This window comes from Hippocampus zosterae, chromosome 9 (assembly GCF_025434085.1).
Source record: "Hippocampus zosterae strain Florida chromosome 9, ASM2543408v3, whole genome shotgun sequence".
Lineage (NCBI taxonomy): Eukaryota > Metazoa > Chordata > Actinopteri > Syngnathiformes > Syngnathidae > Hippocampus > Hippocampus zosterae.
The window spans coordinates 13,976,361-13,991,240 of record NC_067459.1 but is presented as its reverse complement, the minus strand read 5'-3'; the positions used below and the strand labels follow the sequence as shown (position 1 = coordinate 13,991,240).

General features: G+C 40.7%; 1 protein-coding gene across 1 annotated transcript; it reads left to right on the top strand.

The window, feature by feature from the left end:
* The first annotated feature begins 1,613 nt into the window (after window positions 1-1,613).
* Window positions 1,614-12,365, top strand: slc6a11a (solute carrier family 6 member 11a). The gene is made up of 14 exons (XM_052075576.1): window positions 1,614-1,872; window positions 3,201-3,335; window positions 3,415-3,555; window positions 3,684-3,765; window positions 4,081-4,213; window positions 5,782-5,916; window positions 5,998-6,101; window positions 7,408-7,532; window positions 7,612-7,724; window positions 7,822-7,959; window positions 10,162-10,264; window positions 11,572-11,672; window positions 11,756-11,926; window positions 12,003-12,365. The coding sequence occupies exons 1-14, from the start codon at window positions 1,614-1,616 to the stop codon at window positions 12,117-12,119; spliced, it is 1,857 nt and encodes a 618-aa protein (XP_051931536.1). The 3' UTR covers window positions 12,120-12,365.
* The last annotated feature ends 2,515 nt before the right edge of the window (window positions 12,366-14,880 follow it).

Here is a 14,880-nt window from a genome sequence, read left to right as displayed (position 1 = left end):
CAGAACAAGGAAGTAAAGGGTTGGATCCCCAGAAAGCAGACAACGAAAAAATCTTGTCAAACAAAAGGTGTCTTTAATGACAAAAAACAGAAAGAGCCCGACAGGGGAAAACGGTAACAAAAAACGCTGATCAAATAAGGACCAGGAGTAACAAAGAAGGAGAAAACAACTGAAAACGCTCGCGGAAAACAAAACACGAGGAGGGCCTGAATTGGCGAAAAATACAATAAGTACAATACTGAGAGTCTAAACGCGCAATCACAAGAGTATAGGCCGTAAGGCAAGAAGGCAACGAGTCAATAACGAATAGCGAAATAGGGCACGAGAGAATATGGCACGGCGTGGAATTCTCCGGCAGAGAATGAGCTGCCAGAGCCACTTGATAAAGGCCTGATAATCACCCTCGAATTAAGAACAGGTGTGCAGCAGGCAGAGGGAAAAACCCGCCACCTGCTGGCAGTCACGGAACGTGACACATACCTGTCAACCTTTCGGAGCACCAACCTGTATAAACTACCAAAAAAAATCCTTATAAAGAGCAAAAAATCCTTATAACATACCAATGTATTTAATGTCAAAATAACTGGACAGAAAAAAAACCACAACATTTTCAATGATATTTATTGTAGATCTCCATAATACAATGTCTGGTTAATGTCTAATCATCATTCTATTTAGTGGCATTACTGTGTTCAGAGTTGTATTCCGGAAATGAAAGCATTCGAGTAGACGAGCACCATTCTGCCGTATGAACTATGGCTAAACCGTATGAGTTGACAGGTATGAAGTTAGTGTACCATGCATGTTTTTGGGGATGTGAGATGAAGTAAATGAACACTACACACAGGAGGTCCGCAGCTGGAATCGTACCTCTGCACTGTAAGGCCGATGTGCTAACCGGTCTCGCACCGTGCCGCCCTAAGAAAGACATATGGAAGTCATAACAAGTTGAAGGAATGAATGAGGTGTCTAAGCGTGTGAATGACCCGAGTATCAATAGGCGGCGACCAGTCGAAAGGCACTCGATGACGTCACTACGGGGCCGCATAGCGGTTCAATGGTCTGTGTAAGATTACACAAACCATTGTTACAACATCGGTGTGCCGTACAACCTCACAGCGGTCGTAAAACCCGTTGGAATAAATGTAATGCTCATGTAAGAAATACATTTATTTCGGAATTTATTGAGATGGTGATCTCATTGCCTCGGTCGCGTTTCTAGAGAGCTTGCCAATCACCATGACGTTAGTTATATTAGAAGAGCATTACAAACAAGATTTTCAATGACTTTGTACGCAAAGAGAATCGGGTAAAAATGAACAAAGCGGGATATTTAAAAGCACAAGGATAAATTTCGTGTTGTACGTCAGAGAAAGGGAGAAAGCGTTTGATTTTTCCAAGTTCAGTCCTAAAAATAACAAAAACGGAGTTCATCCAATTATCCTAGTTCCTTCGTACGTCCTTTTTAGTTCTTTCGTTCGTAATAACCTTCATAAAGCCAAACACACATTATTGTCTTGCCTATCATTCCTGACTTTTTTTTAGGGGGGTGTATTCGTGGGGGTTGTGGGGGGGGGGTGGCCACAAGAGGTCCCCGTTGTGGCAAAACCACCATGCATCTATTACATAGCTCGGTTATGAGACAGTTCCCCATCCAGTCCAACCTAGAAATAAGTGTCAATTGCTCAGCAAGCGGCATGGCCGACTCCCTTGGAAAGATTTGCTACGTCTCTACAAAGACGTCTCCACAAAGACCTAAGGAGCGTGGCAAGTGGGCAACCAAAAGCGAGTTCATCCTGTCAGTGGCTGGTGCAATTATCGGACTTGGGAATGTTTGGAGGTTTCCTTATTTATGCTACAAGAACGGCGGTGGTAAGAGTCAATGTTTGTTTGTTTGTTTTAAATTGGAGTAGTATGTAACGCTTCGGTTGAAAACACCTAAAGAAATCTACTGTGCGGCTTTTTGCACTGCATCTCAACTTAAATCACGTCTTTTTTTCCCTTTTTTTACTTCACCTTATTTGCTTGTTATGTACGTAGCGCGAGTTTTTTCTCAATGGGGAAAGTTTATCACGCTCACAAATAAATCGCTTTTTTGTCACTGGACCAATGTATGGGTAAAAGTAAACTAAAGTCTCTGCCAAAGTCCCTGGAAGCCATCCGCCCCGTGCGTGCCCTCTGCTTCGCTTTTGATGCAAATGGCTTTGACAGCTTCTAAACGATTAAGAAAATAACGAGTCAAAATCACATTCTTGGCTGAACACTACGGGTTTTTTGTTTTACAATCTCTTACCAAAGCCTTACATTTGGTATTTTGTTAAACGTAACAAGTTTGTTGTGTTTTCACGTACAAATCCCCTTGCCCATCAAACGGAAAATGAGCTGCTTTTAATCTTTTTTTCCCCAGTTTGTGCCCAAGAGGTGAGGAGATAAAGAGCATCGTGCTTTTGACTGACTGGGTTGAGCACAAACACTGATGTGACCCCCCAGTTTATATCTTAAAACAGACATTTTTCTAGCAAACATTTACGAATAAAAGTGCGGATATAAAGCAAAGAGTGTTACCTAAAATTTTTTAGGTAACCAGGCCCACCCGCACATAATGTTGTAACACCTTTTTTTTCTCTGAGTCATCAGGTGAGACCTGCTGAAAAAATGTTGACAAGTCAGTTGTTTGGTAATGTTCACGCAAGTTTAAGCAAAAAATAAGCCAAACTTGCATCAATGTTGCCAAACGGCACCATAGGTCGAGTAAAGCTGTTACACGTTAATAAAAAGGAATTGTCAACAATAAAGAGGAGACAAAGTCACATTTTATTAGACATTTTATTTACAATAATATGTTTTAGCTGGCACACTCGTCCAAACGCGGTATTGTGATTAATATTTATGGACTATGAATTAAGATGCAAAATGTGCCTGTTTTTAACCTTCTCAGGGGACTGCCATTTTATTTTGCCTTGTACTGCCACTTGCTGTCAACTGAAAATGACATCACAGTCAAAGGCACAACTTGTGAAGGCCACGTGGCCGAACCCAGTAAAGATGTGAGCCGGCACAGTCGTTGCATGACCCTTTCCTATCGATAGCGAGTGGCAGTACAAGCCAAAATGACATCGGAGTTGCTCAGGGCTGAGCTTACGCCATTAAATACATGTTCCCTCGCTCCGCCTGCTGATCCTTTGTATCTTGGCTTGCAGGAGCATTCTTCATTCCATATGTCCTGTTTCTTGGTACCTGCGGTATCCCTCTATTTGTCCTGGAGACGGCTCTGGGCCAGTACACCAGTCAAGGGGGAATCATGTGCTGGAGGAGGATCTGCCCCTTGTTTCAAGGCAAAGAACTTTTTCCTCTCCAAACAACATTAGGAGGAAACACGAAAGAAATGGTTTTAACGCCGGTTGTCATTTTCAGGCATTGGATACGCCGGCCAGCTCATCCTTTTCTATGGATGCATCAGCTACATGGTCATTTTAGCCTGGGCGTTTCTCTACTTGTTCTCTTCTTTTTCCAGAGTGATGCCATGGGCAACATGTGATAATACATGGAACACAGGTACCGAAATTGCATTTGGGAAGGGGCAAGGGTGGGGCGGGGGGGGGGTGTTCTAATGTCTGCATTGTTTTTTATTGTGTTGACAAAAAATGAAATGTCTCTGTCTTAACAATATGAAAATATTTCAGACTCTTGCGTCGTATTGAGCAACTATAGTGCCAATTGGACTTCCAATATGAACGTATCATCATCCGTTGTGGAGTTTTGGCAGTAAGTTTTTAGATATTTTTTATTATTCTTTGACCGTCAGTATGATAAAACAGTGCAGGGCAGCCAAATTTGGGAAAAATTAAAAGTTCCGGATCATTTCAGGGAAATCCATGTCAGGAATTCAAACTGCTATTATTGTGAAGTTTGACTGGGCTAATTAATAGACATTGAACAGAAAGAGAGGAGCTGGAATGAAGGTGAGAGATAGCATTGTTAGCCACCATAGCAAAAGTTTTATTGAGTATTATTCCCAATGAAAAAGCCTACGCCTCCTAATTATTCTCTTCCTACCTAAGACTTCATTGGTCCTTACAGACGCCGCGTGCTAAACATATCTCCTGGCATTGAGGTCCTGGGAAAGATCCAATGGGAGCTTTCTTTGTGCCTTCTTCTTGCTTGGATCATCTGCTACTTTTGTGTCTGGAAGGGGGTGCGATCCACCGGGAAGGTAAGAAAGACTGCTACAAATATTGAAGATGGACATTCCATCCTGGGTGTTTTTGCATCCTCCAAAGTTGACCACAATCTTCTCTGTGAGATAGTTGACTTCCAAGTCGTTCCAAATTCAAAACGCATTTTCCTCATTGGAAATATCTTATGAAAAGTGATGCCCATGCAAATGACTATTTATCGAGTCCGAAATAACCGTTATGACCATGTTTTTTTTTCTCAGCGAACGATAAGTCGATCCATTAATTATTGTGACGGTATTATTTTAATATGACTTAAAAGTGAAGAAAAGTCAGCATTTTCTTTGAAAATAAAAACACTTTATTTTTAGCAGGCCACATAAATTGATGAAGCCAGCCCCCATGCCTTGAGTTTGACACCTCTGATATATTTTTCACAGTTTTTTGTTTTTTTTTTTAATAGAAGAAAACAAAAATCTTAGTAACTTGACGATATGATTGTATGGTCGGAGACGGGAGGTATGTATGCTGGCCACAGGTGGTGGAGTGGTTATGGTCCACATACAGCAACTTTGCAGTTGTCGCCTGCTGCTTAACATGACGGCATCACTCTGGTTGCTCTTCTGTGCAGCCCCAAATTCTCAGCAATTGTTTGAACACAAAATTGAAGTGTGAAGCAATTAGCCAAATGTTACTTCAACAACATTCCGTGACTTTTTTTTGGCCCTGTTGCATGATTTCTGTGGCCAGATGGACTTTGATGTAAACATTGTTCACCTGATTTTCATTTCAGCTGCGAGATGTTCATGGGTCATCCCTGCATGACGTCTTCCACCCGCCCGTCTTTTATTTTTGTGCTTTCGGAAACAATAATATGTGTCGTGGCTTCATTTTTCAAACCGTACGGGTATCCTAACAGAATCCATTAGCATACTAGAGCTGGTAAGAACATGAGGTTTATGCTTTTGGCAGAATGGATATTGTTTTGGATGTGGAAAAAAATAGACATTGAAAGACTATTATCCCAAATATGAATGGTACAAGGAGAAAAACGTGTTTTTCATGGATAAACCTTTCTTGTCATCCCCCTCACAACGACCTATGTGATTTGGGGATTCTTTCATGTTTATATGGGCTGTTTTGTCGGGCCGGAGTTGTGCTCCATGGGGTGCTCGGCTCCCACGTAACTTGGACGACAGGTCAGCCCCAGATGAGTTCAACTACGTACAGTGTATCTAATTGGCAACGCCTCACTTCCAGAAAGCTACATTTTGTGTGCCAAAGGGATTGTCGGATAGAGTCTGTTATAGATAAAGTATCTGTGTACTTTGGGGACAGTTTGTTCATCTGCATGCTTGTCAAAACAGGAATGGCAGACACTGGAGCGGCTCATTCACTGTCTAGCCTGAGCTATATCAACAGCAGCGGATAGCTAGATGGTAAACACAGGCAGACGTGATCTGAAAATAGGCTCTGTCACGACCCTCTTAGACCTTGATCGCGTATGCGCAGTCGTAAAACAGCTCGCTGTTGAAAATCAACTTGCATCAGTCGTTGTTGTTGTTGTTTTTTAATGTTTTTATAAACTCCTCATTCATCTATTTAGGCTACCTACTTCACAGCAACCTTTCCCTTCGTCATGTTAGTGGTGTTGTTTGTCAGAGGAATGAGCCTTCCCGGCGCCCTGCATGGCATCAAGTACTACTTGTACCCCAATCCCGCACGGCTCGCTGATCCACAGGTATTAAATGCATTTGTTGACACTTACAAAATAAGCGCACGCTTATTTTGTTTTGAAACACTGCTGTTGTGCATGGGATAGGTTTGGATGGATGCTGGAACCCAGATATTCTATTCCTACGCCATATGCTTGGGATGTCTAACCACACTTGGGAGCTACAACAAGTACAACAACAATTGTTACAGGTGAGCATTTTACATTTGATATGACGCCATTTGACAATTTTGAAGCGTGAAACCGGACAAGCGCCATTTTGACAAAAATAAAACCATGCCGACCACAAGACTACCTATCCCTGCAAATCCAAACAAGTCTTATGAGAAACCTCCTCGAAAATAAAGGTTTGGGTTCAGAAACCGACAGGTGCCTCACGTGCGTTTTGCTACAGATAGCATCTTTGTAATTTAACACTGTCACAAGCGCCAACAGTACATACTGATGTCATCACAAACTCATCACTCGAGATGTCGCTGTTGACATTTTTTTACAATAAATTATTCCAGTGGTTTATTGATCGAATGGTTACAATTTTATTTTGCATTAAGGTGTATTACAAAACCATCATATCCCACCCTGTTTATTCACCAATGAGTTTGTTAACATATGTGGTATTTAGTCGTGATAAAAAACAAACCAACAATTGTGCACTTACCCAACTTTTTAAATCTGATTCAGTTACTGGGTGTGTGATCGTTTTCCAAAGTCAAAGCAGATGTTTGCAAATGTCTTATTTTTGCAAATGTTTGCAAATGAAAACAGGTGGGCCGTAAAGATTGGTTGTTATTGAGCCCTGAGCAACTGTGATGTCATTTTGAGAGGACAGCAAGTGGCAAAAATGGCCACCGCATGAGATGAATAAAAACAGGAAGAGTATTCATCTGAATTCATATTTCACAAGTGCATATAAATCAGAATACCATGTTTCGACTAGTGGGGGCGCATAGAAAATATTTATTGTTCAGAAAAAAATTGACTTGACATCCCTTTTAAGGGTTAATTAAGTTAAGGGGCAGGGTTAGTTAAAGAGACTGAAGTTCTCGCGCACTAGCTTCTTATGTATTTGTATTCACAAAGTTGAATGATTTCAGCGTCATGTCAAAATTGTGTGAAATTGTTTTTTGAAAGAAAATAATTTTCTTGGAGTTGTTTGTTTTTGAGATGAGATGAAATCTAAGCGCTTTTCAACAAATGTTATTTTTATTTTTTAAATGAGCCTCCTTTTTACTTCATTTAATTTATTACCTTCAACCTCAAACCTGTATTGAAAATTTAGAAAAAATGTCTGCTTTTGCATTTGAACTCCTCGTTTGTTTCCTTTCGCAAAGGTCACATACCTCTTTCTAGTTATCATTTTCAATAAAGTTAGGCAACAATGTTATGCCCAGCGTTTTGTTTTTAAATTTGATGACTACAATATCATATTGTTTCCCGATTATGGTTTCCTGGCAATAAAACAGCTACTCAGTATTTTTATTTGTGTGTGATTTCCAGAGACTCCTTCTTTCTTTGCTTGCTGAATAGCGGGACCAGCTTTGTTAGTGGCTTTGCTATTTTCTCAGTTCTGGGCTACATGTCCCAAAAACAAGGTGTGGACATCACCTTGGTAGCTGAGTCAGGTATGGCCTCACTCAACATGCATGACAAGTAGAAGAGTACCAGCCTCTGTTTCAACCTCACGCTGAGTTGACTCTGCAGGTCCAGGCCTTGTCTTCATCGTGTACCCACAAGCGGTGAGCCTCCTGCCATGGCCTCAAGTGTGGTCTGTGTGTTTTTTCACCATGATCATCCTGTTGGGAATCGACGGTCAGGTGCGTTAAAGCCTCTGTGACATTCCCTCAGATACAGCATATTCAGACATGATCATTCTCCATTTGGCTGACTGCTTGTTCTTTTATCATGCCTCAGTTTGCTGGACTTGAAAGCATCATGACCTCTATCACGGATATGTACCCTTCCCAGATCCAAAAAGGATACCGGAGAGAGCTTATTTTATTGTTTATCTGTTTTTTTTCCTATCTCTTCGGCAACCTTTTGGTGTGTCAGGTAAGAATTGAGTCTGAAGAGACTAAACTATGATGATATTAAGGATATAAGATTTATTCCCATTAGTTATTTGGACCCTTTAATCCTACCAATTAGTCAGAAATGGTGTTTTGGTACACCTGCATGATTTTGATGCAGCCAACATGGGTTCAGTTCCAACTAGGTGAGAGGATGTGAGTGTGGTAGTCTTTCACGATATGTGTGCCGTGTGATTGACTGCCTGCCAGCTCAGGGTGTTGTGGGTGTGTCATTTCTATTTGGCAAGTCTCATTATTCAGGTGTGGAAAGGCTAACCAAAATCAAAAGCCCAAAACATGCTGAAGAAGCAATTTACCAACATGTGTGGGAAGCCCCCCCCCTCAAAAAAATATTTTGTCGTATTCCTTCCTTGACTGAAAACACTCACTTCTTAAATCATCTTTCCCCAATGAAATTAATGAAAATGTCTTCATCTGTTCCGTCCCTCCGACCCAAAAAATGGCTTGTGAATCATATATTTCAGAATCGGATTAGAACGAATCTTGCAATTTGGTTGCGTGCGTTGTCACTTGTATAATGAGGTCAATAGGTGTGCACATTTATCGAGTGGAGGCAGGCAGGCTCCTTCCTACGCATATGGGAATAGTTAGCCAGCTAATAATGAACATTAAATAAACTGTGAAGCAGTACGGAGCCCATCTCGGCAGTGCATCTACGCTTCTGTCTTTAGTTTGCTGCCGGCCTCCTACTAACTCTCTCCCTAACAAAGAGTGTTGGACACTTTGTGGCGAGGACAGCCCATCTCCCCAGCCACCTATAGCTAGCTTAGCTATGAGATGTATCTGTTTTTTGTCAGTTAGGATTTATCATTTAAAACACCAGTAACTCATTCAGTACCAGCCAATTCTAGACCAAGTCTGAAAAGACGTTTAAAAACGTCTTTGGGAGTGAATTAGTTAAGCACGATAACTGATCCACATACTTCTTTTGGGCGCAATGCGGCAAGAGATCCTGGTTAGAGGAAGCCATTTTCAACAACAACAACAAAACTTTCAAAAAGTTAGACGCAAAAGCTGTGTCTAGCTCCCAGCTGGTTCTGTAGATACGTTTTCAAATATGTGAATGTCTTTGCAAAGCACTTTGTGCACCATACCGGGGAGATAAAGCACTATATAAGTGGATTCCATTTGCCATTTTGATCAAACTGGATTTTTCATTTGTTCCCCATTGAGGTTAAGCGGTCCGGAGAATGAATGACTGAATGAATGGTCTATGATGTATTTTTTCGGAAAAGTGCGCAGTAAGCCCCTTTGAATACATTCAGAACTCATTCACTGCTGTCAACACAAAGAGCAAAACTGGGTTTTGGGTGGGAGTCTCAGCTCTACTGCTGTTTTGTTGTTTGACATTTTGCATTGTTTGTTAGCATAAGGCTAAACGGACTGTCGCAAGGTGAAGCTTTATGATTGATTTAAAAATAGAACATGTCATTTTTAGTTTCTTCATTTTGTTTTACAGTAAACTTCAACTGGGAGTTCAAATAAACGGCGAGAAGCATCTTTTTTTAAGGAACCGCCCACCATAGGCCAAACTGCTGTTTGTTGTGTACTGACTTAAATTCACTGCCGCCACACATCACACATCTCCAATTTAGGCCGAACAACAGCTCGCATCTCTTAATTTAAAAAAAAAAAAAACGTAAAAGTCGTGTGACTAATTCAAGACACTAACAAAATCCACAGCAATATTTCTTGTTGGGATTACGATTTGCTTTGAGCTTCAAATGGTGTCAGGTATGTGCCAGATTGGCATTTATGCACATGGGTAGTGCAACTGTGCTGAATTTGTATGCGGCAGGAGTATCAACATGCCAGGTTTTCCACCACCCGATTAAGGTCTATGCAACTGGACAGCTCCTGATTTAGGAATGTGATGCCGTCCCACAGCAAAATGTGACAGGGCTGGCTGGCACAAGAGCGAATACCCACATGATTAGTTTTGGCACATTTTAGTGGGCTCTACCAACACATTTAGCAGTGTTGGCCATTCCTCAAATGCACAATCCTGACACGTTGTCCCTTGTTCTGAAAGGGCTTTCCAGTGACATACTGTATAACACATACTGTATGAACATGATTAAAGGGGAGAAATAAATTGACTGAAATATAATTTTCAACCTTTTTGGAATGGGTTCAGAATAAACTTTTTTTTTTTCCATTGTAGGCCGGCTCATACATTCTGCAGATTTTTGATCACTACGTCTGCAGTGGTCCTACTCTTCTTTTGATGGCAGTGTTCCAGTCAGTGGTTATTGGATGGATTTATGGTGAGACACGTTTAAGGCGAATGGCTCTCATGACTGCAAGCTGTGAAATTTATACAGTCTCAGTTCCACATCTTTGAAAACAAAATCCATAAAAGTATTTTTGCCATATCACGTTGTTTTAGATATTTGTCGTATTCCATTTATAAGTATTATGTAGGTTACATCTGAAAATGAAAATTTGGAAAAAATCACATTTTAAACCTGCGGTATCAAATTTGACACAGATGATTTAATGTAATATAAAGAATGTGTTCCATAATGAAAATGCATGTCTCAAATATGATACAAGCGGCATTATAGGGCTAAAGTTGTGGTCAGTTGTCGAAAGAAAGTATCAATTCGACTAAGAAAATACTTCATATACGATGTGACAAATAGAGCTGACAATCATGTCTTTCATGCATAGGTGACAAAATAAACGAGGCATCCCAGTTGTGCGCTCAGTTGCTTCAAAACACAATAAATCAATAACTTCCAGACAATAGACAGAATTCTGAAACATCAACTGATCTATTATTATAATCTTCTTCATTATAATTATTACATTGCATTCCAAAAATATGCATGGCAGGCTGATTGAACACTCTAAATTGTCCCTAGGTGTGAGTGTGAGTGCGAATGGTTGTTCGTCTCTGTGTGCACTGCGATTGGCTGGCAACCGATTCAGGGTGTCCCCCGCCTACTGCCCGGAGACAGCTGGGATAGGCTCCAGCACCCCCCGCGACCCTAGTGAGGATCAAGCGGTTAGGAAGATGAATGAATGAATGAACATTGCACTGTATAATTAAAAATTATTTTATACATTTCACTGGGTGTAGGCTTCCGTCGCCTTATTACTTAATGCAGATGAATCATGATAATAATACCTTTTATTGATAAGCGCCTTTCAAAACACTCAAGGACACTTTACAATCAAGAACAAAATAATCAAACCACCGATAAAACTATCAATAATAAAAGAAGAGATGTCATTTAAAAGGAGTATGTAATTTGGAATAGGTGGTTTTTGAATGTGGGATGAAAATCAATCTTATGGAAGTTGGGTGGAACTGAGTTTGGGGGCATAGCGGTTGAAAGCTCTGGACCCCATCGTGTTGAGACAGAGAGTTGAAGCGAGGATGAGGATCTGAGGTTACGAGAGGTAACGGAAATTTGAAGATCAGACAGAATATGCTGTCTGATTAAAAATAACCACGGGATCCATTACACTATGTCAACTCTGTACAGCTATATTTGTCATGGAGCATGCAGTATATGTTGTAAGTAATAACTGGAGGCAGTACATGAGAAGTGTTTGTCTTTTTTAGGTGCTGAGCGCTTCAGCGACAACATTGAGGATATGATCGGATACAAACCTCTGCCGCTGATTAAGTACTGCTGGCTCTACGTGACACCTGTGATATGCAGCGTAAGTACAGGAAAGCACCTTTCGTTTAGCCCCGTTGACGTATGCGCGTTCACGTCTCACATGTCCTTTCTTTCTTTTGACAGGGAACACTTGTGTTCTTGTTGCTGAAATACACACCGCTCAAGTTCAACAACGCCTATGTGTATCCTTGGTGGGCCTATTGGTTTGGCTGGTTCCTTGCTTTGTCTTCGCTATTTTTGATCCCCTTCGCCATGATCTGCAGAGTGGCCAAAGGAAAAGGGAGTCTCTGGCAGGTTCGTGCTACAGTGAGCCGCTATCGCCTTACATATTTGGTACTGAATGAAATGTCACGTCCTTGTGTGTCTCTAGCGTCTGAAGACAAGTACCCAGTGTGCAGATGATCTCCCAATGATGGCGAAGGAAATGGCGACACTCCGCATTGCACTGAACGCACATGATGATGGCAAAAACAGTAATATTCGGTAAAATAGCATTGAACGACATTCTACATACATATATACTGTACATACAGTATATATGTACTAGATCAGGCTGCTTACTAAAAATTACATGACCTATTAGTATCCATTCTATGCAGTATTGAGTAGACAGAAAACTCAAATTTGGAAAGTTGGTTATTTTTTTCTTTTTTACAAATTAGTCTATTGAAAGTGTTCTTATTACGCTACAGCACAGTAAATATCTGTCCAATTCGCGGTTTGGCATTCGCAGATTTTTCTCTAAAACTCACCTAAATGGTTTTGTGCTCTTGCCAAAGCTATTTCGAATGTCAAAATATTGTTTTGGTATCTTTTGGCATCTTGGGACAATGAACTACATTGAAGTTAGAGGAGGAGCTTTATTTAGTCATGCCACAGCCGTGTCTAATGGGGAATAAGTGCTTTGCTGTCATCTGCTGGCATTTATGCGCAATTACAAACCTTTTTGGATGGGCATCAATTAAACGCGGCAGGGCTCGCTTCCTGTCATCCCAAATAGTTGCGATTCACCAAATGTAACTATGATTGAGTGCAACGTCAGAATTTGAAAGCCAATCCCAGGTTCATGGCAGCATGGCTTAGTGGTAAAGTGGTTGTCTCCCAACTAAGAGGTTGTGGGTTCTATCCCTTGTGACTATCAAAGTTTCCTTGTGCAAGACAATGAACCCCCAGTTGCTGCTACATCATCAGGAGTTGAACGAGGAGTCAGTGTGACGCACCTTGAGTGCCTTCGTGATCAGGGGTCTCAAACTCAGTTGCTGGAGGGCCGCTGTCCTGCATGTTTTCCAGGTCTCCCTGTTGCAACACACCTGATTCAAATGAACAGGTTCAATGTCAGGCTTCCGCAGAGCTTGCTGATGATCTGATCATTTGAATCAGCTGTGTTGCAACTGGGAGACCTGGAAAACATGCAGGACAGCGGCCCTCCAGGAACTGAGTTTGAAACCTTTGTTCTAGATGGAAAAGTGCTCCACAAGTTATTTAACCCTATTTAACCAAGTCAGACAGTTTGGAAAGGGACCAAAATTGGGGGAAAGATAGGCTTCTGAAGTCGCAAAAAAACAACAAAAAAACGGGCGATACACATACTGTACACGTATTCAATGTATTTGACTAGAATTCAGTTCAGACAATACCAAAGACCAAAGGATTTAATCTGTCATATTAGTGCTTAACTTCTTTTTATAGTTATGTGACAGTTAATGTGGCATTTGTGAGGTTTCTACTACATCCTTCTCATTCTTTATGAAAGGTAAGAGAGTGTTTTGTATTTTACTAGGAATTCTTTAGGACTACTAATGCTTGTAGGACAACTACATGTTCTTATTGAGGCAAAACCAGGCTCAGAGTGTCTAATCTGGAACACCAGAGGAATACCTGGTGGGCTAGGCTCCTAGGGCTGCTACTATAGTCTCTTTTGGGTCCATTTTGAAATCATCAAACAAATTGCCTTTGGTAGCTCGAGCTGTGTTGTTGCCTTCTGTTTACAACTACATTTCCGCATTGTATGGAATGGGTAGCCCATTCCAATATATACAGTCAGTGTAGCACTGAAAAACTTTGTTAGGAAGGTTGTCACCAAAAGTTGTAATTGTTTAATGCCAAAACTACCAAAAATTTAATACACAACTAGAAAAAAAAACACCACTCTAACTATATGTCTTTACAAACAGTCACAACTGTTAATTGGAACTGGAACAAAGCATTGCTCAAAGGACTTTTTGGAAAGCCGTTTGAGTATTACTAACCACTAGTATTGCACATTTGGATCGGGACTAAGAATCTTGGAACAAAAATAAGCTTCTGAAATTGCACAAAAGAAAAAAAGAAAAAACTGCATACACATGCATGCAGCATTGAATGTACTTTACCTCGCTAGTTCTCAGTTCAGACAGCACCAAAGGATGAACAATGTGTTGCATTGGTGCTTCGCTTCATTTTACTACCGTGTGACGGTTATAAAATTATGACTTTTGAGGAATCTCTAACACCCTCCTCATTTTTTATTGTATTTTTTATAACAGAGTGTTTTGTTGTTTTGACATTTATATCTAATATAGACAATATTAATACAGTCTTTTTTGGGCCAGAATGTTGTTTTGGTCTTTTCATCTCTGTGTTATGTATATAACCTTTACCAAAGACACTGACACACCCTTGTGTCATATAAAGTGGGGTACACACATACCGATAACCTGATCTCTCTCAACAAAGCATTTTCTTTCCTTTTGATCAAAGGTCAGTAAAGACGCGATTGTTGGATGCCTCTGAAAAGTTATCCTGTTGTGAGGGGTGTGTTAACAGGGAATTTTTTTTTCTCTTTCCGGAAATGTTAAACCTGTTCAATATTTGCAATCGCAACTCTTCATGTGTGTGGTCAAGAATGATTTTGGACAAACCAGGCACTCCGTGATTGTGACGTGACCTGAGGCTCGTGCTGTTGCCAGACAACAAAATAAAGGAATAAGTGTCGAGTGTTAGCGTGGATAGTTTTACATCACGTGATGGGCTTATGTCCGCTATGTTGAAAGTCAAGATCGGGATAAGCTAGGTTTGAAATGCAGAGAATGTTCTACCAACTTATGTTCACTTTTCCTGTATAACTTTAATCAGTTAATATTAGCCATATACTGTACCGGTAATAATTGTTTTCAGTTTCGCTAAATCTGCTGACTGCTAAAAGCTGAGAGTATAGAGAAATGGTACACATTGGCGGTCATACATTCGAACATCACTCGTCACCTAGC

What these genes read in the sequence shown, in the direction of transcription:
- slc6a11a (XM_052075576.1), top strand. Translation starts at nt 1,614, where the DNA reads ATGCATCTATTACATAGCTCGGTTATGAGACAGTTCCCCATCCAGTCC. An exon ending in TCCGTTGTGGAGTTTTGGCA is followed by an intron (nt 3,766 to 4,080) that starts GTAAGTTTTTAG and finishes TGGTCCTTACAG; the next exon opens with ACGCCGCGTGCTAAACATAT. An exon ending in TGACACCTGTGATATGCAGC is followed by an intron (nt 11,673 to 11,755) that starts GTAAGTACAGGA and finishes TTCTTTTGACAG; the next exon opens with GGAACACTTGTGTTCTTGTT.